The 15,085-nt window shown below is 45.6% G+C and overlaps 1 protein-coding gene across 2 annotated transcripts in view; it reads left to right on the forward strand.

Moving 5' to 3' along the window:
* Positions 1 to 15,085, forward strand: part of HDGFL3 (HDGF like 3) — a 32,492-nt gene that overhangs the window by 14,275 nt on the left and 3,132 nt on the right. For both annotated transcript variants that reach the window (XM_015872976.3, XM_085515440.1), the window contains exons 2-5: positions 5,056 to 5,132; positions 7,845 to 7,983; positions 9,266 to 9,424; positions 11,157 to 11,303. In XM_015872976.3, coding sequence (XP_015728462.1) covers positions 5,056 to 5,132; positions 7,845 to 7,983; positions 9,266 to 9,424; positions 11,157 to 11,303 — 522 coding nt within the window. The remainder of the gene's footprint in view (positions 1 to 5,055; positions 5,133 to 7,844; positions 7,984 to 9,265; positions 9,425 to 11,156; positions 11,304 to 15,085) is intronic.

A 15,085-nucleotide genomic window follows, 5' to 3' on the forward strand; every position in this document is an offset into this window, starting at 1 on the left:
GTGTAGTCCTGATAAAGGAGAGCAAAATTCTGCAGTCTCCAACCAGCTCTAGTTGGGTTTTTGTTCAGTTCCATGCTACAAAATGTTTAGGTTGGAGAAGGTTGGATGATGTGTATTTTAATTATCATTGTGATTATTTAAATTTTAGGGTCCTTTGGGGGGAAAATATGTATTTTTTTACATTTTTACTGAGCAATGTTTTAAACAATGGCTTAGAAAAGATATTGCTGTGCTGCTGACTCCCAGTAGCGTCAGCTATTGAAAAGTGTATTAAATCCACGTGAATAAAAGCTACATGTTGTTGAAACACAAAATATCCCATTGTAATAATGTATTCTGAAGAGTATTGCTCTTATCCGTTTAGAGCTTTGCTAAGAAGCTAACTGCAGAAGATCAAGCTGCTTGCATGTGTTGGGCAATCGTGAGCAGCTCAAACCACTTTCCAGCAAAAATACTATAGGCCTTTGCTTGACTGCTGTGCGGGGACTCCAGGGATTTCAGTGGGAGATACAGATCTCTGCAATGCTTCTGTGTACTTTTGCCAATCAAAGGCATTTACAGCATGTCAAAACAATCAGTGATTGCTGCTCTGCAGTTTTAGGTCTCTCCTTTTGCAAAAGAAAAGGCCTCGTTCTTGCGGTTGCGGTGCCCACATAAGCATCTCTGAATGCCGCAGTAAAGCTTTCTTTCATGTGGACCTGATTGATATTTTTTTATGGGTTTTTGTCAGTGTGGAATTGTGTTGGGACATAATGGATCGGGATCTGGGAACTGTTCTGGCCCGTGAGCCACCCCGACAGACTGGAATTCATGCTTCTAACTGGCAGCATATCTGCAGCACAGGGGTTTTGGGCAGCCCTGCGGTCCCTTGGAGTGGTGGGACGGACCTGGGATGTCCTTTGCTGTGCCAGGCAGCACTGCCTCTGCCTTGGCTGCGGCAGTAATGTAAGCCTCTGCAGGAAGCTGCTCTCTGTAGGCACACAGACACAGCTTGCGGCTCCGTCACACAGACATGTTTCCCATTTTACAGGGAATGCAGAGCTCTGCAGAGCAGAACACCCAGGAGGGGCTGCAGCCCCCTCTGCTTCTGCAGCAGCCCTCCCAGGGAGCAGATCCGCCTGCCTTGTCCTGCAGGGGATGGTTTGTGGACAGGGAGCTCTGCTGTTCCGGGGGGACAGCTCAGTGCTGGGGCTGTGGGGATGCAGCTGTGGACTCTGCCCCCCAACTGAGCCCCTCTGCAACTGAGCCAGCATGAGCAGTGGGAGGACTGCTGAAGCCAGGCTGAGAGCAGGCCAGGAGCACTACCTGAGAGGTCAGTAATTACTCAGCACCACTGAGAGCAACATATTCAAGCTGCTTATACATCCTGGTCTGCGCACCACAATGTAGGCAAGCGGATTTCTTGCTTCCATGCTGGTAGCCCCTAGCAACACCATTTCATAAAGCCCTGCCCTGGGTTGAGAGGTCCAGGCTGCGTTTTCTGTTCAGCATTCCTGACCCTGGAAGCCTGGCATTTGTTTACCAAATGAAAAAGCACAGTTACATCTTTAAAGCTCTGCTGCTTGGTTGGCAAACAAACGTTGGGAAGTGCAGCTCTGCTGAGGCTGTGCAAAAAAAAGAAAGCGATTGTGATTCATTAAGCAGATGATAGTGATGGGAGGAAAGGGGATAAAACTTGCAATCTGAAACCACCTGTGTTAATTTTAGCCATAATGGAAGCGGCTGCCCGTCATGTCGCTGCACGTATCAGATTTGCGCACCATGCGCTGCTCTCCCCCCATCTGTGGCAGTGAGCTGCATCCTGCTGCTCTGCTCTTTGGATGCAGGTTATAGAATCTGTTTGCTTCCTTCCAGCAGCAAAATGCAGCAGTCTGGCTCCCCGATGATGGAGTCGTTAGGGAGGTTTCTGTGACTACAGCACTGCACCCCAGCACGGGTGCTCTCATCTCTTTTGTTCCCGGTTCCAAGCAGCGATGCTTCCCTCACCCGTATGCTCATGCACCCGCGCTCTCTCTCTCTCCCTCCCTCCTTCCCTCCCTCTCTGCCTTTGATCTTGCTGATACGGGGAAAAATATCAGCTCCAAATCTTCAGCTTATTTAACCAAAGCATCTTGTAGGATGGGAATAATTTGTGACTGAGTGCAGCAGCAGGGGGCTGCAGTATGGTTGCTTGTACAGCTTGCTTTCCATTATGACAAAACGGCAGCAATCACCAAGGAGTGCTGGGGCTGTTCTGCAGCTAAATAAGCACTTAGAGCCTCGCCGTTCAAAGGGGACTGAGGAGGGGTGCTGAGAACAGAGAGCGCACAAAGCTCGCATCTCCTGCTCCCCCATTTACAGCTGGTGGAAGAGGTCTTCCTGAATGGCAGAGAGGGTCTCATCCTCCCTATATTCCCTGGTGTTTTTGTCATGGATGTAAATGGCTGCAAGACATCGCCACTGCTTCATATTTGGCCCCATTATAGTACAAGAGAGAGAAGCCTGAGAGCTGGGGGGCTCAAGGCAAAAGCAGCAAAGGCAGGAGAAGTCCTGACCTCAGCCACACAGCGAAACGTTTGAGTGAGAGCATTAGCAGCCTGACCTTGAGATGTTTACTGCAGACTGATACTGCGTGTGTGTGCATGCCAACTTCTACAAGTTATGGAAAGTTTCCTACGGCTCCCTGCAGTGATACCCAGTCTGAGGGGCACTCAGATGAACAAAGGAATATGCTGTGACGTGGGGGGCAGGTGAGAGGTGTGTGACAGACACGTGTGCATCCTGTCTGGTACCACTCCATAGCCAGCAGAGTGAGTTGCTGGGATTATGACAAGGGGCTTAACTGCCCTGGGATGCTGCTTAGGAAAGGATCCTTACTGCCTTGTAGTGCAGCACAGTGTATGATGTAAGATCCCTGTTCCCTTCTGGTCAGCATTCCCTGCTAAGCATGTCTTCATTCCTGCACATTACTGATCATTTACAGCTGCTAGCTTTATTTTCTGAGAAAGCCTTAAAGGGCCGAGGCAGTAACTGGGCTGTGCTGTGCTGTAATGCAGACTGGAGCTGGCTCCACATTTCAAGCAACCGAAGATCCCGTCGTGTCCCAGCAGACATTGTTTGTCTCAGTCACAGGAGCCCACATTTTTCTGGGCTCTTGTCTGTCTCTGGACATCATCCTTGTCACCACGCAGGGGAGGATGGCTGCAGTGCTGTCAAGGTGTATTACCCCAGAGCTTGGTAAACTGCCAGCATGGCCTTTGTTGCTCCGAAGCATGGTGTCAAGCAGCACATGATGTGTTGTGGAGTGAGACATATTATCTCCCTGCCATCCTATCAGTTTGTAAAGTGACTTGCAGTGTTTTTCCCTTCGTACTTCCTCTCGCTGTTACAGTCATATAACTGTATTTAAGTCATGAATTATTGAGCTAATAATCACATTATGGGCACTTACTTATAAACAAATAGTGAATGTCAGAAAATAATGAGTTCTGGAAAAATACCTTTGGCGATCTTTTTCCTGCATATTGCTGGTGATGAAGAGCCCCCCCAACAGCCTGTTGTGTTGTTTGTGTACTTTCTTACGTGCAGCTGAATGAGAACTGAATGTGAGCCTCCACCTTCCAGCAACGTGCATCTTCCTTTTGTGTGCATGAGTAGTGCATTCTCCTTCTATTTGTCAATTCATTGGCTGTGTTAAATAAGAGAAGGGTGCCAGCACAGTGCTACAGCCTGCACTGTTATGGCCCTGGCTGCAGGAGATGGTCTGGAGGTCTCATCCATCCCCCATATAGGCATAATTTCAGAGAATGCTCTACTTAGGCCTAGAAGGTGAGCACCCATTCCTTTTGCAGAGAGGAGCCTTGTGATGTTCCAAACATGGCTCTGGTTTCTCTGTCCCCTACCAGTGTTCCTTCAGCAAGACCAAAAGGACCTGGATTAGTGTCAGTGCCCAGAGTCCTTTGAGAGTTGCATAGCCAGCAGATGCTTTGCAGTGAAGGAGAAGATCCTTTGAAAACAATCTGGTGTTTATTAATCAACAAGAATTCAGTATTTGGGGTCCTTCAGCTGGAATAGAGAAGGAAAACACATGTGGGCCTGGTCTCCTGAGTGAAAACAGGCAGGTTGCTTCTCCTGGCTGCACTGAAGAGCAGATTTTTTATGGCAGTGCTATGTCAGCACCTTCCTTTCAGTTCCAGTGACATTTGGCAGGACTCTGTATGCTTAAGTTCAGACTGGATTGCTTAAGATGCAGGCAGCAAGCCACTCACCTGCTCTGTAGTGTTGCCCTGTAGATTTTTAGATTCACCGGGCTCTCACTTCTTAACCAGAGTTATCTGGATACTTCATTTTAGATGCTCACACATGCCCAGAAGCAGTATTTCTGGTAAGAGAGGCACTGTCTTAGAGTCATCAAGGTTGGAAAAGATCTCCCAGATTATTGAATCACAGAACCAGTAAGGTTGGAAAGTCTACTAAGATCATCCACTCCAACCATCCACCCATCACCACCATGCCCACTGTTGGGCCCTGTGTTATTTGAAGCTGCTCTATGTTTCTTGTTTGTGTGGACAGGCACCTGGGCTCTGCTGTTCTGTTGCAGGGGACTGTAAACTTTGAGCTGGACAAGATGGAGGGGCAGGGGAATGGCCAAAAGCAGGTGTTGGGGCTCCAGGGGGAGGAGGGTGTTGGAGCTTCTTCCCTGATGTGCGTTGTGTGTTCTGCACCGGGTGCCAATGTCACCCCTGGTGTGAGGTGGGCCGGTGATGCTGCTCCAGAGTCTCAGAGATGCCATTTGTTCCCATTTTCTGTAGGAGTTATTTAGGGAACCCTGTGAGACAAACATATCACTCTCCAGGCTTCTGTGCCTTTGAGGAGGCAGCATCCAAGTTTAACAGTTCAATTGAGCAGACTTGATTTTATTGCCTTCACATGTTGCAGTGCTTATGAAATCATCAAATCTTTGCCTGCCCGCTGGTCTTCTGGTGTCTCTCCGAAGTGTTTTGTTGCAGCTGGGCAGGGGCTCTGCCACAGGACCCCACACTTGGTAGTAATGCTGTGTCCATTTCTGTCTTGCAGATTGATGAACTCCCTGAAGGAGCTGTGAAGCCTCCAGCAAATAAATACCCCATCTTCTTTTTTGGGACTCATGAAACGTAAGTGAACAAACAAGGTCTTTTCCATTGAGACTGTCATCTTCTGCTTTAGCTGAAGTTGCCTCCACTGTTTTTACTGGAACAAATCCTAACTAAAGCAATTGAAAGACTAGAGATAGGTCATAAGAGCCCAGCTCGTTTGTGTTAACTTACCAGAGTAAAACCTGAAGGTAGGTGTACATGATAGCAGAGATCAGACTGTTGTATTCAGACACGTTTGGGTTCCTGCCCTGGATGAGAACTCAGTAGTCAGTAAAATGAAAGGAAGCAGACCCTGGAGTCTCACGCAATCCTCACATAGCTTTGAAATATATGCATTCCTTTGAGATTTGTGCTGGGGATACTGTGGGATGGAGCTCTCACAAGTGATGGAAGAACAGAGCTGGCTGACCTTGTAGGGAGGGAGAAGGATCAGAACAGAGAGGGGAAGTTAGGTACCATAGTAATTGCTACAAAGTACAGAGGTTCGCCTTGTAATCCAACCAGCCTCCAGTCTATTTTAAACAGTATCTGAGCTGGCTTCTAAAACATCACCGTTTCTATTTGGTATGTAATATTTACATTGTAAAGCTTTCCTGCTTGCAAGGAAGGAGCTTTTTGGAAATTCTTAAGAAAGGAGACATGAAAAAAATGAAATTCTGATCACATTTAAATTCAGTTGTAGAGGTTTGAAGTTATACTCCATGTTTTTGTTTTCTTCTGAGTTCTGCAGCTATTCCATAACATAACAAGGTCCCCAGCTCCTATACCACGTTTCATTTTTAAGACCTTTAAGGATAGTTTCTGCATAATCACAATCAAAATAGCTTCTAGTTAAACTAATTCCTGCTGCTGCTGTAATGAAATAATCTGATGCTTTTATATGTTGTAAAGTACTGCTGCTATCGTGAGATTATCTAAAAGGAGAAACAAAAAATAAACTTCTGATGCCTCGAAATCAGAAACCAAAATGAAATTTTAAACATTTTTCTTGAGAGTCATTTTGAGGGAGGGAAAAACAAATATCTGTCCACTGTTATTCCAAATGAGTGAGCCCCAAACTGCTGATCTCTTTTGTTTTGTAGTTCAGTAGTCTGTGATCTCACTGCAGCATCTGAAAGTGGAAAGTGTTTGGTAGTTATTGCCCTAGTAATTGAGGAAGCCCAACTATTGATAATGAACTGTAGATTGCAGCTCGTGAGTTTTATAGCTGAGCAGTAGAAACTGTTACACACTCCCAGTGGCAATGAATGCATTTCAAAGATGTGGATGAATTTTCAGTGTTCACTGTACACAGAATCACACATAAAAGACTGTATAAATATTTCCATACGTTACTGTTGAGAGAAATTAAGGTAAGTTATGGAAAGCTTCCTAAGGTTTCTCTTCGTTATCTGTGTTAGAAGTGCTTGTTCTTGTTGGTGTTGAGTGGATCACTGCACCTCAGGAGCCCACCTGCATAAATGGGCAGCTTCTGCACCCAGGATGTAAGGAGAATAACTGAGGGGTGAGGGGTGGGCTCCCAGACCCTGTGCTAACAGACAGCACAGGGAGAGCTGCAATTGCTGAGATCATCAGGAAAGTAGGACGGTGATTATAGTGTAGGACGATGTAACTTCTTCAGCTCTGATCATTGGTGACATGGAGTCTTCCACGCAGGAATGAAGTATTGTCTTATGTTTTTAACTTCACTGTTTTTAATGTAACTTATGATTAGGGGCCTGCTTTGCAGAGGGGCTGGACTCAATAATCTCTGGAGGTCCCTTCCAGCCCCTACAATTCTGTGAATAGCTCTCCTTGTACTGCAATACAGAGCACAGATACAGAGAGCCAATGGAAGGAAAATGGTGCTTTCTTCAGGTTTATACAAGAGCTTTGAATTGTGCTGTAAATTAAGCAAAGCAGGATAAATGACCATTCTTTTTGTTTTTCACCTGCATTGTGGTGTCTGTACCTAAGATTAGTTGGTACAGCATGTAGCTGACACGCAGCAGCAGGGCACAAACTCTTCCTTTGCTGTGCTGTCTGAAAAACAATTTGGCCACAAGCACCCTGTGTGTCTCATTGTTTCCTTGTATTACTCATCTGCCTATACTCACCCATTGTTTCTTCTTATACAAAACTGTAAGATTTTTGGGGAAGAGAACATTTTTATTGTGTTTGCACAGAACCAGCACGTGGGGGGCTTCATTCCATGGCAGAAGCTGCCAGGCTTCCTGGCAGTGTTGATGCTGATAAATGCCTCTGCTTTTTCTGTCTGGTAGTAGAGGGGTACAGTTTTGCCCCTGAGTTCTACGCATTCCTTAAATGCTTTATCTTTTCATACGGTATTATTTTTAGGCCTTTCTGGAATTGTAACACATAGGATTGGAGGTTTGGTCTCTTGCTATTGCAGGCAATTACGTCATATAATCCCTTTCATAAACTGTTGGAGTGCCAGTTCCCAGCAGCAGTTAATATAATAAATGAGACTCGGTTTAGTTGTTTCTAGAGAGACACAGCGTGAGTTTGCAACTTCAAACATGGGGATGGTGAGCCAGTCCATGAAATCAGACTCACAGCAGTAACCCAAAGCCAGTGGGTAGACGGATGAATGAATAAATAAAATGAAAAACAACAAAAAAAATGAGAATGAGTAGAAGAATAAGAAAAGCGTTTACTCTGTTAATGTTTTTAATTTGAACAGAAGTCTAAGTCCTTTTTTTAATGTATGTTACCTTTGTTAAAATGCAGTGCGTTCCTGGGGCCCAAAGACCTTTTCCCATATAAAGAATACAAAGATAAGTTTGGGAAGTCGAACAAACGAAAAGGATTTAATGAAGGCCTGTGGGAAATAGAAAACAACCCTGGAGTAAAGTTTACTGGATATCAGGTAAATGAGTTTCACTTCTATTTCTCCTTATCTTTGTTTTCTTCTTTGAAGACTTCTTATCTATGTAAACATTGTATGAGTGATGATGGAATGGCCTGGTTTTGCTGGAGCTAGAAAGTTTCACAGCCGGTGATTGGAGTAATGGAAAGACAACTGCAGTCCTGCACTCTGTGACAAACTGAGCTTTAATGGTGCTGCAGAGCCCTTTGCTTTCTCTGAAATTCTGGGGTGGTGAGGGGGAGATTCTGCAGCACATTTAGCTGAATTAAAAATGGAAGGTTTTGTTTGCTCCCCAAAACCACAACTTCTTCTTTCTGTTGTTTATTTTATATCAGGTTTAGTGTATTTTACCCAGACCTCAAGGTCACGGCACTTTTGATTTTTACATTGGTCAAATATAGCACATAGGATACCACTGCATGTGTTGTGAGGGGTGAGAAGGCAGTTTGGGGCTGCTGTTCCCAGACTGTAGCTGCTGTGCAACAGCTCTCCCTGTTGGATGTTGGGAGGAAAAAGTCAGCACAGCTGGGGAGGGAGCGAGAAGAGCAGTCAGTGGGCTGCATAAAGCCAGAGAACTTTTCTCATTAAAAAATTGGGTCCTTTGAAGGTAGAAATCACCTCCAGAAGATAGCAAACGCCTATTACATTATTAGCAGAAACCCCTACAAACCAGAGATATGGACCACCTGCAGACAAGCTGCTGCTCCTCTCTGTTCCTGTTTCATATTTTCAGCCCTACAGATGTTTTTCATACACTTGGGGATTTAAAAAACTATAGCAAATAGGCTGTGGGAGATGGGCTGTCAAAGAGCTCTCAGCCTTCTGGTCAGTGTTTGCTTTTTCCTAATACCTTTTCTTGCCCTTTGGGGAGCCTGTAACAGCCATCTTTTCTCCAGAATAAGTCTCCCCTACTCAGCCAAAATGTAGAGGTTTCTATAGCTTTGCCCAAAGTAGAACTCGCCAGGTCTCTCCACTGAGTTCTCCAGTCCAAGCACTTTTGTTATCAGATCAGTTTCTGTGTAAATCCTTCAGAATGTGCTATCCCAGGATCTGTATCTAATAACCGTTTTCAAGTGGTGGCTGAGAAAACTGCCTTTACAGCCCTTTCTCTTGTTAATTGCAAGAATATACCAAGATCTTCCTGTCTAGAACGATTAAAGTGTGAGTTCTCAATACTGGGGCTTTCTGTTAATTCAGAACAGCAATTACAAAACAGACTGTAGTGATATTTGTGTTATCTACATTAGTATTGTTATCCTTTGTCACTATTGTTACTTTAAAGGCAATTCAGCAACAGAGCTCATCAGAAACTGAGGGAGAAGGAGGAAATACAGCAGATGCCAGCAGTGAGGAGGAAGGTGATCGGGTAGAAGAGGATGGAAAAGGCAAAAGAAAGAACGAAAAAGCAGGCTCAAAACGAAAAAAATCTTACACTTCAAAGGTAATCTGAGTTTTTCCATTGGTACCCATGTGTGTTTCTAATCAGTACATCATTCACCTCGTGGCAATCTGTCCTTCCTTCTTCAGCATTTTAATTCCATTGCCATATCTGTAGTGTTCAACCAAGACAAGGGAAAGTGTTCTTGCTGCTTGAGACAGCCTTGGTGAGATAGCAGTTGAAATACTCTACCCTGTTCTTGAGCTTTGGGAAGTTATATGGAAGGAGTATGGAAAGAGTAGCCAGAGGTTCTCAGATTTTTCAAGGAGTTGAGGAACTGGATACATTTGGAAAGCTATTGCCCCATAAAGAACTATTTAAGTACTTTTAGAGTTGTGCCTCTTGCAAAATGTCAGCTGAGGTTTGGTCCTTGTCTAGGAGAATTCAAGATTACTTCTCCTGCCTTGAAGATGTGTGACCACCACAGATATTGTGGTAAAAGGTACAAGGTAGCGTCGGGTCAGGTGTGCTGTCTGTAAGATACTTCAGTACAGTAAAGAACAGAATCAGAGTGAGGAAGAGCCATTCAGGTTGCCCAGAGAGGTGGTGAGTGCTCTGTCCCTGGAGATACTTCAGGTCAGGCAGGACGGGGCTCTGAGCACCTGATCGGCTGTAGGTGTCTCTGTTCAGTGCAGGGAGTCGGATCAGATGGCCTTGAAGGGTCCATTCCAACTCAAACAGTTCTTTGATTCTGTGATTCTAAGGACTAATTCTGTAAGCAAGAAGTAGGGTAATTAATTACTCCCATTCTAGTGCTTGCCTACTCTGTGAATATCAAAGTAACAGGACAGATGAGAAAGCTTAGGGTAGTGTGTCTCAGAGGGCCATGTAATAACTGGCCAGTGTAATCACCTGTGTAGGCAACAACTGTGGGTTGAAGTGGATTCTACTCTTGACATCTGTGTGAAAGGGAGCGGCGCTGCAGTCACTTCTCCAGTTCTGTGCCCACCTCCACATCTGTCCTTTGCTTCAAAAATCATTGAAGGTCTGGCAGTCACATTCATTCACATTCATGTTATTCTTCTGAAAGTGAAAAATAATTGAAATGAAAAGAAGCAAGCAAACAATATGATCCAGGCTTAATTTGGGGAGGAGCAGGGGCTTTTGTGGTTCATCTGCTGAACAAAATCTTTTAAGTAATTTCACCCCCTTTGTGTGTTTTACATTAGGAATTCAGGTCTGGTCTACCATCTTCTCTGCAGAAGACTCTGGGCAAACAGAGGATTAGGAAAATGGTGGCTTAATGCCACAATTTATCCTTTTGTACTGTGGAATTGCATAACGTAAAGGGAGCAGGAAAGATATATTGGTTCCACATGGCTTTATTGTTAATTTATTAAAGCTGACAGCACTAAAAAAGTATGGAAAGCAGTTCTGCTAATGTTATTCTCATTTTACATCTCTGTGTTTAATCAAAACTTTTGTCAAGCTGGCACCATCTGTTTCATTAACTAACAAAACCTACAGGTGACCCAACACTAATACCCATCTCCTATTACTTTGTCTGTCCTACAGTCAGCTGTGCTGCCAGCCTGTGTTGAGCACAGAGTATCTTTTTTGCTTCACTGATGTCAGTAACTCCAACTGCTTTTCACCCCACTTGTCCTCCCCGATATATACCTTGAACAGCAAACCACATGATCAGACAGATCTGCATTGCAGATGCATTATAAAAGTGTCTTTCTAAGGCTGAAGCTCAGATTTTGCTTTATAACTTCACTGTTGATCGTTTTAGAAATCCTCCAAGCAGTCACGGAAATCTCCTGGAGATGAAGATGATAAGGACTGCAAAGAGGAAGAAAATAAGAGCAGCTCTGATGCTGGGGACGCAGGCAATGACACAAGAAACACTTCTTCAGATTTGCAGAAAACCAGTGAAGGGGTAATCTTTCATTAATATCCTTCTCTTTACGTGCAATTTGCTCCCAGAAGGCTTTGAAGTTGGGGTGAAAGGCATTGTGTCACAGTGACCTGTACATATCATGTGCAGATCCTTCTGCATTGTGTTTCAGCAGTCAGAACGTGTCTGGAACAGAAGCATGGGGCCGGTCCCCCACTGATCCAAATTTTGCCCCAGAGAAAGGACTGAATGAGAAAAGATACTACAAGCACTATTTTTGTTCCAGCACTTGCATGGATGTCAGCTGAGAGTAACTCCTGAAAACCATGAGTTGCAATGATGCAAAACTGATGCGAGAGCAGGATCAGACTGTTTGCACAATGCATTTCCCTCACTGAATGCTGGGAGCCTGCTCATATTTTCACACTTGTTTAAAAGCTGTTCAATCCCACAGACTTCTTTAGAGTTCATGGGGATTCCTGAGCACCTTGTATAGTGCAGATTTTAGGGCAGACCCTGCCTTAGGATACGGCCTTCTAAGGAGAAGGTGTACAATCTACTGTATGCAATAGCATATATACTTTTTGTGTGTGTGTGTATATAAAATGTGTGTATGAATATACATAATTATGGGTGGTGTATATGTCATTGTATGCAGCTTCAGATGCTCTCCTTGTGTGTTTGTGTCAGTATTTTATCATGACCACGGCAACAGAGAGGCAGGCTGCTGTGCAGGGTATTGGCATGGGGGTTGGTTAATCATCCCTTTAACAACCAGCACTATTTCTGTGTCTTTGGAGCAACACAAGCCTCTGTGCTCCAGCACTTACTGCTCCTCTCAGAACCAGTTCTTGCATGGTTGGTTCCCCTGCCAAGGCTTTGCCACGTGGCCAGCAGTTGAGTTGGGCTGTCACCAGAGCTGCGGAGTGACACGGATTCCCAGGTGTGGGAGGGTGCCTGCCAGCTCAGGCTCTCTTCTGACATTGCTGAGGTGCCTCAGCACCCGGCTGTGTGCTCAGCCTCAGCCCTTTCTCACAAAACACAGCCTCTGGGGAGGGGCTGTCATCTCATGCTTAGGACTTCCCCCTGGGCTTCCTGTCCCCTTGTCTCTCTGAGGTACAGAGCATCAGCCTTGTGGCTCTTTGCCTTGTGACACTCGCAGCCGGACCCACACAAATCCAGGCTGAATGTGAGGAGAGCATTGCCCCTCGGAGGTGGGAGGCAAATGGAAGAGGCCAGGCTCTTCTCGGTGCTGCACAGTGATAGAAAAGGAGCAGTGGCCTAAAACTTGAACACAGGAAGTTCCATACAAACATGCAGAAGAACTTCTTTACATTAAGGATGATGGAGCACTGCATCAGGCTGCCCAGGGAGGTGGTGGAGTCTCCTTCTATGGAGATATTCAAGCCCTGTTTGGGCACGGACCTTTGCAACCTTTTTGTAGGGAACCTGCTGTAGCAGCGGGTTGGACTCTGTGATCTCTTGAGGTCCGTTCCAAGCCCTGCGGTTCTGTGCAATCAGCAGCACGAGCCCGAGGGGATCAAGCGCCATCAGATGGCGCCAAGAGCAAGCGAAAATGGACGGGGGTGAAGGCAACTGTCTTGTCAATAGGGTCGGTGAGTGAAAGAGGACAGAAAAGGTTGAGTTCAGGGCACCGTCTGGAGCAGAGAGCTGCATCCTTCTGCTCGTTACCTCTGCTGCTCAGCCAAGACACAGACCCCCATAATAGTCCTTTGCTGTTAAATACTGAATGGTGCTGGCTTATCCGAAACACCCCGTAAACAGAATATTCCCATAGAAGGGGATTCATGGCTCTGTATTGCTTCCTTTATAGGATACGGCATTAGCTCCCAAATCAGTGAGTTGATGGCAACATGTTGACATTCTGCAGGTAAATCTCGTGACCCGTGTGTTTAGTTCTTGGCTGGTGTGCCCCCAGATGTTAGAACTGACCACCCCAATCACTTTTACTTCCACTGCTCTGGATCCCTATATAACAACCCCGAGTCCTGACTGTAGTCTCTAACCTATAGGGAAGTATTGACTGTTAAGCTCAGCACATTGGGGTTGTTTTTCCTCGAGGCATTTACTGTTTGTTTTGCTAGTCCAGGTACTGTCTTGCTAAGTGAGGCGCTGTGTTGGTGCACACCTGCCTGTGTAAGGCTGTGTAAGGATGCCCGTGGATGCTTTTCAGGAGGTGATTTATTTTACTGTCTTTGAAAAGGACTAGATTTGTAGGGAAGTAGATACGTGTGTTGTTTGGTTTGGGGTTCTGCTCCTGTTGCAGCCAGAATATTACAGTGGCATAAAGGACTCCGATCTTTTTACTCACGCCAACAATCAGTTACTAAGATGGGAGGCGGTGGATCTATTTGTGGAGGCAACTGCTTGCCAACATAAATAAGGGGATCAAGATCTGCTCCAAAATTACAGCCACCTGATACTATTGCAACTGGGAGAACGTGTTTAAAACAGCCTGTGTCTGGGGTATATTTTTTGTTGTGATGTTCTTATGGGGTAGCAACAATTCCATTTACTGTTATAAAAGAAAAGCATTATGGCCACGCTGGGCTGAGAAACACGGCTTCACCGTGGCTTTCGGGTGTGGTTTTGAGCAGTTTGCTTTGGCTCTTCCTTTTTTGGCTTCCCAAGAATAACGTGGGCCAGACTGCACAGCAGCTTTGGGGTTTTATTGGCATTAAACATGTAGCATTTAGGGCTGTATTCAATGTGAAAGCGTTACGTGGGCATTCTGCCAGAGAACTAAAACACAACGTGCACTCCTTGGTAAGTTAAAATCTCCCCTTCCAAAGAAGAGAACTTTGGTAAAAACGCACAGTAACAATTTCTGTGCAGAGTGAAATAGTGGCAGTATTAAAGCTTTGCACTTAAAAGCTGCTGTGTAAAGGTGTGCAATGACTGCTGCCTTCCTACAGCTCTGGAGAGCAGCACTGCTCAGTGAGGCAACGCAGGAGGAACATGAATGGCTGAATGCAAGCTGAGATCCAAGCAGCCAGCATAGATGAGATATGCCCTGTGTGTCTCTATCTGCATTGAGTCTTGTAATCGCTTTGACCTCAACCAGCCTGGAATAACAATGATCACGAAGAGCAAGTAAATAATTTTCCTTCTGCCCATCCAGCAAGAGAATAGGATGGCTGAATTGCCATGTACTGCTAAAGAAGGAATTTTCAGTGCCAAAACAAAAAGTAAAAGTGGGGGCTTCTTTCTGTTCTCTGCTGTCATGATGCTCAGTCCTTCTATTAGAGCCAGGTTCAGTTTTACTGATGGCTGAAGCCTCTTGTTTGCATCATCCAGACTCTGTGCTGTTTTTTTCTGCGTGCAGCAGCACAGGCCAGTGCAGCACGCTTTGCATTGTGCCTTACAGGGAAGCCAAGCGATGTGTTCTAACAATGATGCGAGGGGATTTGTTTCTGAAGAGAACTGAAACCATGGAGACCATGGAAACAGCTCAGCTGTGCCACATGTTCATTCAGCGGCTGACATGGGAGCGCTGCAATCATGCTGCCCTGCTGGATGACGGAGCCAGGAGAGATCCTGGTGCTCCCACACATCCCATGGGCTGCATGAGTGTGGGGAGGAGGCTCCTGGGACAGCTGGGAGTGTGCATGGGGCACAGTGTGTGTGTCGTGATGGGAGAAGGTGCTGCAAACTGCTGAAGTCCTAGAGGTTCGCACACCTGGCTCTTTGTTCTCCCTCCTGTGCTGCATTGGGGTCCAACAGACACATCTGTGAGACAGTGGGAAATAGAACTGTTAATATTCACAGCAGGCCACCTGAGCAGGGTGCTATGCAGGCTGCTG

The sequence above is a fragment of the Coturnix japonica genome, chromosome 14 (assembly GCF_054131305.1).
Source record: "Coturnix japonica strain WE chromosome 14, WE-NBRP24, whole genome shotgun sequence".
NCBI classification, from domain to species: domain Eukaryota; kingdom Metazoa; phylum Chordata; class Aves; order Galliformes; family Phasianidae; genus Coturnix; species Coturnix japonica.